Raw genomic sequence first — 13,524 nt, 5'->3', positions numbered from 1 at the left:
ACTCTTTCGAAGGTGGTTGATGATTATTTACACGGCAGAGAGGAACCTGATGAGCAAGGAGCAAGAATTTAGCACGATCTCCGCATTGGGCGCTGCTTCTAGATGAATCTGTTTTACGTTCACTTGTAACGAAGTCGTCAATCTTAGTAGACTCACTCGAATTACAAGCTTATCGTTCGAAAGTGCCTGTGGAAGTGTGGCGAATTTTGTATAAACAGTTTATTCGGTTTGATTTTGTACAGGAATATTTTCTGTTAGGAATACTTGATAGTCGATGATAAAATATAAGTTGTTGTTATCGTTGATAATACCTCTGGCACAATGTAACGCTGTAATCTTACACGATTAGGTCATTCGATTTTATTAGAACGAAATGAATTTCCTTGATTGTCGAGAAAAGTATAAAGTAGGAGAATGTACGTCGAGATGCAATTTCATCTTTAATTAGTATGAGCGATTGAAACGGAATTTCTGTCTTTGATAACTGTTAGAAGTTATTTTTTTTTAGAAACTGTTTGCTCATCCATGGTTCACGGCTCCGTTGGATATATTTGTTAATCGACTATAAAACATAATTAATGTGATCCTTCGTGTCTCTTCAGCTCAATGCGCAACGAGAATCTTAAAAACAAATATCATGGCCATGTTTATGGAGTAATAAGAGAAATATTTACAAAAGCATTTATAGTTAATTGGATGCGAACAATTTCGGTATAACTGTTCTGGTTGATGCAGAACACTGCAGACAAAGTCTGCGAACATTTAACTGGAACAATAACAAGAGAATGTGTAACAGATAGTCGTCGACCTTGTCGAAACGAGCTTGCACCTTGAATGCTGCGACATAAAGTTTACGTTTATTTTTTATAACTTTTCAATCATCTCCGAGATAAATAATTATACTTCATTATAAAATTTATTATTAAGCTTTCATTGCCATAGTCGAGATTGAAATTCATCAATATCTGCTTCTGTCTTTTAAATAAAAATAAAAAGAAGATACGAATAAAAATAGCGAAGCAAAACGATAGCGCGAGGAAAAAGCTCATCAATAAAAATAACGAATATAAAGCAAATTGTTATTGTTCGCCTCGATGCAAACTTGAATTTTTCCAAGGTCCCGCTTGACCAAATACTTTTTCCCCAAGCAACGTTTTCTTTGTTCACTGTATTTTTTCAGAAAATCATCTAAAATATTAACCATGTATTTATTTCATATATATATCCAATTTAAATTTAACCAAGACTTTTATACTTGTGTCATAGCATTCGAGGTACAATCAATCTCGTTTTCTTAAATTAATTCGTCACTATTTTTTTTTTAAATACTTATTGTCATTGTATAGCCAGGGATCCAAAATAACAGATATTTACAAAATTCTTGTAAAAAAACATCAGTAACAAAATCATTTTATTAATCGCGAAACGTAAGAGAAATTGTTGAAATATCGAATGATCAAAGCATTTCAATTTCACTGGTTACAAATACTAATTACAATAAACCAGAAATTTTGTACGCTAACAACAATCATTATAGATGACGAAAATTTCATTTCGGTGACTTATAATAATTTTCGATGAAGGAAATCCTGTTTTGATCACTTGTCAATTGTTATCAGTAAGGGAAACTTTATTCTGGTCAACAATAACAGTTATCAACGATGAACATTTATTTCAATTCTTCCTTAAAGTTATCAATAAAAGAAATTGTATTATATAATATATATATAATGATATAATTGTATTATATAATATTATTATATAATTCTTCATAAAAGTTAACAATAAAAGAAATTGTATTTCATATTACGTAACCGAATGATCTGGTAAGCGACCTAAACTAAAAGCGACCAGAATTCACAATCAAGCAGAGCTCTCGTTCCTCTAAACTCTAACGATTAGGGCAATTGGAAGAAACGCAACGATAGTTTCTTAATGTACAATACGTTGCTGATAACTCGGGCAGTGTTCTGGGATCGAGACAATGTACAAACGAATACACTCTTCTCTCCATAATACTAAACTTTATTAAAGCAAAATTGAACATCCTAAATTGGCAAACAAAAATATAAAATAAAATAATGTACGTTGAAATACAATTTCTCTCATCTGTAACCACAGTAATGTCTCTCTAATTGACGCTCAGATTGTCCACAGAAATGGACAATTTGGGAAGAGGAGATACGATTGTTCGATCCTTGCGGTTCATTTTCATAATTACGAATTGTCAACAACTATAAAAACTATAACAACTACAAAAACTATAACAACTATAAAAACGTGCAGCTGCACAACCATAAAAACGAGCTGCAAGGCTTTCCTCTTCCAAAACTGTCCATTTTTTGTGGACAATCTGAGCGTCAGTTAGGGAGACATTACTGTAGCATGATCGACTGAAATAGAATTTCTGTCTTCGATAACTGTTATTATGAACAACCGACATAAATTTTCTCATTCATTATTGCAGATACAATCAACTGGAATAGCGTTTTGTCATCAGTTGGCAATCTGGCAATTTTTGTCATCACTAATAACTATGAACAACGAAAATAATATCTCAATGACATATAACTATTACATGCAAGTAAACTCGCTTGAATAAAAACAATAATTGTCAGACAACAATATGTTTCATATTGGAGTTATAGTCTCTGCATATACAGGGTGTCCCAAAATTATGATATTTCCGAGAAATGACGGGTTCCTAAGGTGATTTGAAGTAACATTTTCCTCAGCGAAAATGCAATCCGTGGCTTCGTTTACGAGTTATTAACGGAAAACACTGACCAATGAGGGGGCGAGCTCGCGTGGCGCTAGGTGGCCGAGCCAATGAGCTCGCCTCTCATTGGCCAACGTTTTTCGTTAGTAACTCGTGAACAAAGCCTCGTAGAAAATTTTCGCAAAGGAAAAAGTTGCTTCGAATAACCTCAGGAATCTCTGATTTCCCGGAAATACCATAATAATAATAATTATTATTATTATACCATAATTAAAGACACCCTGTGCAGCACATGCAATCTCAATGGACAAAAGTAGAAACAGCTGAGCAGGATTTCATGAAACACTGTTCGTCCGTACGTCTCTTGAAAACCGTATAAAAACCGTTCTGCGCACAATTTGTCGAAACTAATCTCCGACCGTCTTAATATTCTTCAGGTTCACCGGAGGCGGAGGAGGACGATCACCAGGATGCTTCTTGCGATGCACCATCATGCTGCTCCGTTGCGTGAAGCTCTGGCCGCAGATGTCGCAGATGTACGGCCTCAGGCCACTGTGGGTCAGCTCGTGTACTTTCCGCGTGACCTTCGTCGTGAAACACTTCCCGCAGGCCTTGCACTCGTACGGTTTCTCGCCGTTGTGCCGCATAGTGTGCTGCTGAAGGGCGACCAAGGACCTCAGCTCTCTGCCGCACAGAGCGCAAAGGAACTTCGCGTTGTGCGACTTGTTGTGCTTGCGAAGCAGATGGCTGTTCTTGAAGGACTTGTTGCAAACGTCGCAGCGATACGGTTCAGCATCGGCGCCGATCCCATGAGCGATCCGCTCGTGGGCTATCAGGAAGGACTTGCGCAGGTACACGCTCTTGCATCTCTGGCAAGCGTAGGTTCTGCCCAGCAGCTTGCGCCGGCCCCAAGTGTTCTCCGGATCCTCTCTGTCGAAGGCAGGAACACGCTGCCTCGGAAGAACGTCGCGCATCGATTTCGGGTCCACGGTGCTGTGCTTCTGAACCCGGTGCGCCATCAGTCCTCCTATACGTTTGTACTTCCGCTCGCACAAGTCGCACTGCAGGTAGGTGTCCTGCTCGTGCGTCCTCGCGTGGTTGGCGAGGTCCTCGCTGGTGGAGCATCTGTAATGGCAGCTCTTGCAAGGGAACTGGTTCTCGTGACGTTGCCGGAAATGCCTACCCATCTGCTGAGCACTGTTGAACCTCATCGAGCACGCTGGACACGTGTTCCGCAGATCGTCCAGCATCTTGTCCATCGCATCCAGATCGTCGCCGACCAGTTTCTTCTCCTTCAAAGGGTCCTCCGCTGACTCTAGAGTCTGCTCTTCCGCGTCAACCCCGTCGCCATCTCTCACCGTTAATATCGGCATCAGCTTCGGTAATATTTTCCGTGTTTTTGCAGGACACGGCGACTTGGTTGATCTATTCGGAGCTTGTGGACCACCCTTGGCATGCAAAGACGACTGTCGTTGGGTTGGCACGATGACCTCCTTGACCTGGAAGCACTTGGACCCGTCCAGAGTGTGCATCGGCACCAATACCCTTTTGATTACGTTCATTTCTACGTCGTCCTGGATTGGAAGCTTTACGTTCTGGATCGTTCTGGTTTCTGAGAACACGTCTGGCGTCAAGATCGACGAAACAGCGCTCGCGTCTGGATCCTCTTTGATCGGGTTCATCGCAGAATCGTTGCCGATCTCTATGGTCATTCCATTGGACTCGTCGTGGTCCGAGCGGTCATCGTGCACCTCGGTCGACATAGAATAACAACTCTCGATGCGTATAAAATTGTCATTGTCGGACTCGTCGTCGTCGGAAATCGGCGGTGATTTAATTCGGATCGAGCCCTCTGGATGGCATTCGAAACTGGACTCTCCCTTACAGTCTACAAAAAGCGGTTGCCTCGGGTTAAGCCTAGCCGCGGTCGTTGACATCCTGAAACATCCGTTCGGTTAGTCAGTTGAAAGAAAGGCTCGATAAACTCGAGTTTACGAAGCTAATAATGGATACGTTCTCTTCGCATCGGCTCTGTGTCGTTAGACAATTCGTTCTATCTAGCGTCGCAACGATAGACACTCGTTACGATTTTAACTGTCAACGAAAGGATGTAGGGGGGGAGGGGGGAGAGTGTACTCGGGTAATTATTAGAAATTACATAATGAGAATCGAGCAATTCTTGAAAAGGTCGATTTGTTGCACATTGAAATAATGTCGTCTCTGCTGTTAATGGAAATTTACCATTAACGCTACTCTTACATCGACAAATGTCACAGCGTTCAGAGCAAACGACGTTTAATTTTCCGAAGGGACGAGCTCACATTGTCGTACAATCAACGTGACGCGCGCGATCAACGATCTGTTACTGGCTTTCGATTCGCACCTGCTTCCTTCGTTTCGAATTTCCACGGTACTTGTTGCGCTTTGCAGCTATCGTTTCATTTAAGTACACTGCACTCTGTACATTTCCGACCGTGTTTGCGCGTTACATAGCATAACTATGGTTTTATCAATGTCGAAGCGGTAATCGGTGTTTCCTCGTTCGAAACGAATACCGCGGACATCGCGTCGATTCGTGTTCGGACACCCACGAACGCGATGTTCGAATTTAACGAGCACAGCAACACGCAACGTACAATAACGTTGTAACGAACGAAAATATTTGCAACGCACGCGGACAAAGAAATTTAAAAGAAAACATCGCTTTCATAATTAACATTAACTTGGCGCGATGTGGAGTAAGATTTGTCACTCTTAGCATCCGGACAACGGCGAATAATTTCTGTATTGGTGTATGTGTCGAGTGATAAACGATCTAATAGATCGTATATCGAATTACAGGTTTTCAGTTGTCGAATATTTTCTCGAATCAGCGCAGTCGCGGATCATTATTTATAAACTTCCGGAAAGAAAAGCTTTCTGTTCCTTTCACGGAGTGACTGTAAAGCAATAGGAATATTCGTGTGAAAAAGTATAAGCATCCTCGTATCTAAAACGTTCACAAATCACGAAAAGGCTGCGTTCAGAGCTATCCCCCCTCGTTCGACATCTTACTATATTATAGTGTTAGAATCACTATGATAAGACAACATCCGAGATGCATGAAGCGTACAACATTTCTTTTCGTTTTAGTCCCATCGTATCTCGACGCTCTATTCCATTATATATTTATCAAATTATCACACACGCATGCACACGCATACGATAAATACAATAAATATGATAGTTCCATAAGAGAAGTTTCGCAAATGAATAATTGGTATTGGTAAAAGATATTATCGTCTAATAACTGAGAAGAGTGGCACTTGGACCCTTGCAGAGTGTGCATTGGTACCAATTCTTTCTTGACCATGGTCCATTTCTATGTCGTCCTGGACTTCGACCGGAACCTTTATCTTCTGGATCATTCTCGTCCCAGAGGTCACATCTGCCATCAGCATCGTTGAAACTGCGTTTGCATTGGGATCCTCTCATCGCAGAATCCTTTTTAATCTCCATGGTCATTCTATTGGTCTCATCGTGGACCTTGGTCGACATAGAATAACAACTTTTGATACGTATAAAATTGTCGTTGTCAGGTATAGTTTTGGTAGTTCCTGATCTCTAACCGGTCTTCAGCGTCCGTGTAACCGGTGTCGATCTCGTCGTCGTCGTTGTTGGAAATCGGTGGTGATTTAATCCGGATCGATTCCTCTGAATGGTATCCCAAATTGAACTCTCTCTTAGGGTCTACAAAAAGCGGTTGCCTCGAGTTAAGCGTACTATCCGAGATCGTTGACAATCCTGAAACATTCATTCGGTTAGTCAGTTGAAAGAAAGGCTCGACGAACCCGTGTTTACGAAGCTAATAATGGTTATGTTCTCTTCGCATCGGCTCTGTGCACTTAAACAGTTCTTCGCTCCATCTATCGTCGCAACGGTGGACACTCGTTACGATTTCAACTGTCAACGAAAGGATGGGGGGGGGGGATAATGTACCCAGGGAATTATTAGAAATTATATAATGAGAATTGAAGAATTCCTGAAAAGGATTTAATCAAAGGAAGATCCATCGGTACTGATGAACGTTATATTGTAATAGTGTCGGCTCTGTAGTTAATGGAAATTTACAGTTAATGTTAGTTACATCGACAAGTGTCAGAGCGTTTGGAGCAAATGACGTTTATTTTCCGAAGGGACGAGTTTACATTGTCTTACAATCAACTTGACGCGCGATCAACACAATCTGTACCGGTTTTCGATTCGTACACCTGCTTCCTTCGTTTCGAATTTCCGTGGTACTTACTGTGCTCTGCAGCTATCGTTTCATTTAAGTATACTGGACTCTGTACATTTCCGACCGTGTTTGCGCGTTACATAGCACAACTATGGTTTTATCAATGTCGAAGCGGTAATCGGTGTTTCCTCGTTCGAAACGAATACCGCCGGACGATGTTCGAATTTAACGAGCACAGCAACATGCAACGTACAATAACGTTGTAACGAGCGAAAATATTTGCAACGCACGCGGACAAAGAAATTTCAACAAAAATATCGCTTTTATAATTAACATTAACTCGGCGCAATGTGGAGTAAGATTTGTCGCTCTTAGCATCGAACAACGGCGAATAATCTCTGCATCGGTGTATGTGTCGAGTGATAAACGATCTAAATAGATCGTATATTGAATTACAGGTTTTCAGTTGTCGAATATTTTCTCGAATCGACGCAGTCGTGGATTATTGTTTATAAACTTCGGGAAAGAAAAGCTTTCTGTTCCTTTCACGGAGCGACTGTAAGGCAATAGGAATATTCGTGTGAAAAAGTATAAGCATCCTCGTATCTAGAACGTTCACAAATCACGAAAAGGCTGCGTTCATAGCTACCCCCCCCCCCTCGTTCGACATCTTACGATATTATAACCTACAATATTTCTTTTCAATTTAGTCCCAACGGTAACTCAACGTTATTCCCTTATATATTCGTCAAATAATCGACATTCGACCCAATTACTCACGTTAACAGAATTCTTCAATAATAGAAGTTTCGCAGGAGAGTAGTTAGTATTAGAAAACGAACAAAGAACCTTAACGTCTAATAACTGAGAGACAAGTGACGCGCGAAAAACTTCATATCTCAAAGAAAATGGCTTCGAAGTTCGACATATATAGCCACAAGATGTACATAAGTGATATTCTTTTGTAATCATTTTTACTTTCTATGTGTGAAATGTATACCGGGTGTCCCATAATCATGTTAACGTCTGGTAAAGGGTGATTCCTGAGATGATTTGAAGCAACTTTCTCCTTAGCGAAAATGCAATCCGAGGTTTAGTTTACGAGTTATTAACGAAAAACACTGACCAATGAGAGGAGAGCTCGCGTGGCGCGAGGCGGCTGAGCCAACGGGCGGAACTGGGTTCCATGCGCTCGTTGGCTGCGCCGCCTCGCGCCAGCCGCGCTCGCCTCTTATTGGTCACTATTTCTCGTCGATAACTCGTAAACAAAGCCGCGGATCGGCTTTCGTCGTTATGTCAAATGACCTCAGGAATCACCTTATACCGGGTGTTAACATAATTATGCAACGAGCTGGCTACAATTCGATTGTAACCAAAATTGAGACCAAAAGAAATTATGATAAATATAAAACCTGTTTTGTATTTATCATAATTTTGACTTTCCATTGCATATGCACAGATTATAATATACCCGGTGTACCGCGTAAATCTCATCATGATGTTGCAAGCAATTTCTGAACAATTTGTTTTCCCTTAAAAGCATGAAACTACCTTAATTTCTAAAATGTAATATTTTTGTCTTCGTGATATCGTAACTTATGTCATGACATGATCGATCTCCTTCTACATTGTAACTTTTAACTGAGAAATGTGAACTTGTCGAATAGAAATCATCCAGTGAAAATTGATTTCATTTGTGTTAGATTTTACGTAAATGAACAAATCAAGAATTATAAATTATAATAAGAACAATAGAAAGCGAAGAAACTTATTTCAATTACGATAAATGTTTTAATTCCGATCAGTTTCCTGGTTTACGCAAAAGCTTGCATAAAAATCAGTACTACTTTCATTCTTTTTGTTACAATTGTTAGTATTATGTTTAGTTTGTTTGTGATTCGTTTGTTTACGTAAAATGTAATACAAAATTAAATAATTCTCCGTGAAAACGCTGTCATTCACCGATTCCATATATCTGAATTCAAAGTTATATCAAGATCACGCGATATACCCGGTGGTTGAACTTATTCTGACACTGATTACAGTACTACAAAGTCGTTAATAAATAATGTCTTTAAAAGTTAGCTTCCCGGTGCACAAAAGTACGTGTAAAATAAAGCGGTACAATGCAGAAAACATTCCTATATGCACTTACCAACGTAAATTCATAGTTTACCATACTCAAATCCGATACAAACATACAGTAGGATAGTTGAAAAATGTTAAACATCCACTATCTATGATTACTCACATTACAATATAGTTATATTTCCGTGCTTATGTCAAGAAAAGAAAGACTCGAAAAAGTAAAAATAAATTGTTGAGACTGTCATCCCTACCGATCTTGGTTCTTAAACGTTATCATCCCAGCCGATATCAAAATTTCCAAATGGCAATCGCTTCGATTATTAGAAAACAGAGTGCTATAATACCTAACGGTTATGTTCTTTAAACTAACTACTCATCTGGAAAGCCTCCCTTGTCAAGTGTATCCACGGTATACAGCTAGGCTCAGCTTATTTCACAAATCACGTGTTCACATCGTGCATCCCAGCCCGGAGTTCGCCGAGGTGTAAAGGCGGTGGAGCTGGCTGGCCACCCGTGACTTGTTGTGCTGGTAAAGCTGGTGCCTGGTGTTGAAGGTCTTGTCGCAAATGTCGCAGTGGTACCGTTTGGCATCGGTGCCGACCCCGTGGGCGATGCGTTCATGGGCGATCAGAAGAGACTTGCGCGGATACACGTTCTTGCATCTCAGGCAAAAGTAGGTTCTATTCAGCATCCAGCGTCGGCCGACGGTGTCCAACGGATCCTCCGAATTGAAAGCGGGAACACTCTGCTTCGGGACCGTGTCGCGCATGGATTTTGGGTCCGTGGTACTATGCTTCTGTATCCAGTGCGCTATCAATCCTCTCATCAGCTTGTACTTCCGGTCGCACAATTTGCACTGCAAATGGGTGTCCTGGTCGTGGGTTTTCATATGATCGGCGAGGTCCTCGCTGGTGGAGCATCTGTAATGGCAGTTTCTGCAGCGCAATTGGTCCTCGTGCCGTTTCCGGTAGTGTCTGCCCATCTCCAGGGCAGTGTTGAACCTCATCGAGCACACTGGACACGTGTTCCGCAGGTCGTCCAACATTCTATTCATTGCGTTGCGATTCTCAATAATGCGTTTCATCTCCCTCAAAGGATCCTCTGGTTCTGGGACCTGTTCCTCCACCACCATCTCGGTCCTAACAATAGCAGAAGCAGCAACAGCAGCAGCAACAGCACTACCAGCAACAGCAGCAGCACCGCCACCACCTTCTCTTATCGCTAACTTCGGCATCAGCCTGGGTAATATTTTTGGCATTTTGGCAGCACGTTGCGACTTGGTCGACTTTTTCGCAGCTTTGCGATTCTTCGCAGTTTGCTTTGGTTGCGTCGACGCTCTGACCCTCTTGTCCTCGTAGCACTCGGACTCCTCTAGGGCGTGCATCGGCACCCTTTTCCGTACAATCATTTTCGGTAGCTTTTTGTTCTTGTTCATTCTGACGTCAAGAGAAATATCATCGGGATCTTCGTTGACCGGGTTCATCGTAGAATCGTTGCTGCTCCCCACGGTGAATTCGTCGGACTCGTTGGTCTCGGTCGACGATGGACAACCCTTGATGCGTATAAAATTATCGTTGTCGCTATAGTTCTCGTAAATCCTGGTGATCTCGTCGCCGTCGTCGTCGTCGTCGTCGTCGGAAGTTGGCGGTGTTTTAATCCGGATCGATCCGTCCGGATGGTATTCGAAACTGGGCTCCCCCTTACAGTTTACAAAAAGCGGTTGCCTCGGGTTAAGCCCACCCGGGTTCGTCGACATCCTGAAACATTCATTCAGTTAATCAGTTGAAAGAACGGTTCGACAAGCTCGATTTTACAAAGCTAATAATGGATTATGTTTTCTTGGCATCGGCTCTACGTTATTCGACAATTCGCAGTGTTTAACGTCTCAATGACAGACGCTCGATTTTCACTGTCAATGAGAGGATACAGGGAGAAAGAGTGAGTGTGTTCTCGGGTAATTATTAGAAATTACATAATGAGAATCGAACAATTCCTGAAAAGGATTTAATCAAAGGAAGAGTTCAGTACAAGCGATGGATTCGTCGAACATTGCACTGAAATAATGTCGTCTCCGCTGTTAATGGAAATTTACCATTAACGCTACTCTTACATCGATAAATGTCACAGTGTTCAGAGCAAACGACGTTTAATTTTCCGAAGGGACGTGCTTACATTGTCGTACAATCAACGTGACGCGCGCGATCAACGATCTGTTACTGGCTTTCGATTCGCACCCTGCTTCCTTCGTTTCGAATTTCCACGGTACTTGTTGCGCTTTGCAGCTATCGTTTCATTTAAGTACACTGTACTCTGTACATTTCCGACCGTGTTTGCGCGTTACATAGCATAACTATGGTTTTATCAATGTCGAAACAGTGATCGGTGTTTCCTCGTTCGAAACGAATACCGCGGACATCGCGTCGATTCGTGTTCGGACACCCACGAACGCGATGTTCGAATTTAACGAACACAGCAACACGCAACGTACAATAACGTTGTAACGAACGAAAATATTTGCAACGCACGCGGACAAAGAAATTTAAAAGAAAATATCGCTTTCATAATTAACATTAACTTGGCGCGATGTGGAGTAAGATTTGTCACTCTTAGCATCCGGACAACGGCGAATAATTTCTGCATCGGTGTATGTGTCGAGTGATAAACGATCCAATGAATCGTATATCGAATTACAGGTTTTCAGTTGTCGAATATTTTCTCGAATCAGCGCAGTCGCGGATCATTATTTATAAACTTCGGGAAAGAAAAGCTTTCTGTTCCTTTCACGGAGTGACTGTAAAGCAATAGGAATATTCGTGTGAAAAAGTATAAGCATCCTCGTATCTAAAACGTTCACAAATCACGAAAAGGCTGCGTTTCATAGCTATCCCCCCTCGTTCGACATCTTACTATATTATAGTGTTAGAATCACTATGATAAGACAACATCCGAGATGCGAGAAGCGTACAACATTCCTTTTCGTTTTAGTCCCACCGTAACTCGACGCTATTCTCCCTTATACGTTTATCAAATCCTCGCACACACATGCACACGCATATGACACAGTTACTCTGGCTAACATAATTCTGTTCAACAAGAGAAACTTTCCAAATGAGAAATTTTAGTTTAGGAAAAGAACGTAGTGTACTTTGTCATCTAATAACTGAGAGACCAGTGGCACTCGAAAAATTTCTTATATGTAGGAAAATGGCGTTGAAGTTCGACGTAAGCAGTATCAAAATGTATACATATGTAAAATAAGTGGGACTGAACGAGCAACGAGCTGGCTGTAATTCGACTGTGACCAGAAGAAATGTAGAAAATTTTTTTTTTATTTGTCACAATTTTCACTTTCCATTGCAACTTATCACAATGTTGCAAGCACGACGGTTTGACCAACACGTATTTTAAGTTGTATGTTATCGTTGTAATGTTAAAGTTTCATTACAAAAAATTTCCAATTAATCTGTTTTACGTTAGAAGCGTAAAATTACGTTCATTTTTAAAATATCATATTTTTGACTACGTAGTATCGTATTTTTTTATGTGATGACGTGATTATTCTCCTTTGTACGCTGTAACTTTCAATTCAAAAATATAAAATTGTTGACCGGGAACGTTCCTGTGAAGAATGTGAATTCATTTATGTTCAATTTCATGTAAATGAACAAATCAAGAACAAGAAATTTTAACAAGAAGAATAAGAAACGAAGAGACTTATTACAATCAAAATAAATGTTTTAATTATAATCTGTTCTCCTGATTTTATAAGAGTCTGTTCTATCTTCATTCTTTTTGTTAACAATATGTTTAATTTGTTGTGTTCCGTGATTTGTTTGTTTATATAAAATGAAATATAAATTAAATATATAATAATAATATAAATATTAATATATAAATAATATAAATATATATGTATAATATATTATATAAATTATATACTAAATTATATAACAAATTATATAATATATTATATATATTTATTATATAATTTATTATATAAATATATATAATAATTCTCCATAAAAACGCCATTATCCACAGATTTCATATTTCTGAATTCAAGGTTATATCAAGGTCACGATATACCTGGTGGCTGAACTTATTTTGACACCAATTACAGTACTATAAAGTCATTAATAAATAATGCCTTTAAAATTTAGGTTTTGCGATGCACAAAGGTACGTGCAAAATAAAACAGTACAACACAAAACACATTTGTGTACCAACATAAATTCATAATGTTCCACCAAACATTTAAAAAAAAAACCCAAAAGGTAACACAATAAATTTTAAAAAACGTCATTCACACTGAGTTTTTGGACTGCAACGTTATTTTCCTAGCCAACATCAAAACTTCCAATCACTTTGTTTATCAGAAGACAGAGTACTGCGATTCCTAAACGCGCGCCATGTTCTTTAAAGCAATTATTCATCTGGAAAGCCTTCCTGAATAAAAGTATCCATGTACTCAGCTAGGTGTACTCAGCTAGCCGCAGCATCC

General features: G+C 40.2%; 1 protein-coding gene across 7 annotated transcripts in view; it reads right to left on the bottom strand.

Moving 5' to 3' along the window:
• The window catches only part of LOC117224805 (uncharacterized), an 82,608-nt gene that overhangs the window by 35,796 nt on the left and 33,288 nt on the right, over positions 1–13,524 (bottom strand). Inside the window, exon 5 of one of the 7 annotated variants that reach the window (XM_076524610.1) lies at positions 205–4,657. The exons of 5 other annotated variants lie outside the window; for them this stretch is intronic. In XM_076524610.1, coding sequence (XP_076380725.1) covers positions 3,127–4,657 — 1,531 coding nt within the window. In that variant the 3' untranslated portion in view covers positions 205–3,126. Of the gene's footprint in view, positions 1–204; positions 4,658–6,864; positions 10,781–13,524 lie in introns of those variants that run through there. One more of the 7 variants, XM_076524615.1, reaches the window with a different exon arrangement.

This window comes from Megalopta genalis, chromosome 9 (genome assembly GCF_051020955.1).
Source record: "Megalopta genalis isolate 19385.01 chromosome 9, iyMegGena1_principal, whole genome shotgun sequence".
Classification (NCBI taxonomy): domain Eukaryota; kingdom Metazoa; phylum Arthropoda; class Insecta; order Hymenoptera; family Halictidae; genus Megalopta; species Megalopta genalis.
This window is presented reverse-complemented; position numbering and strand designations above follow the sequence as displayed.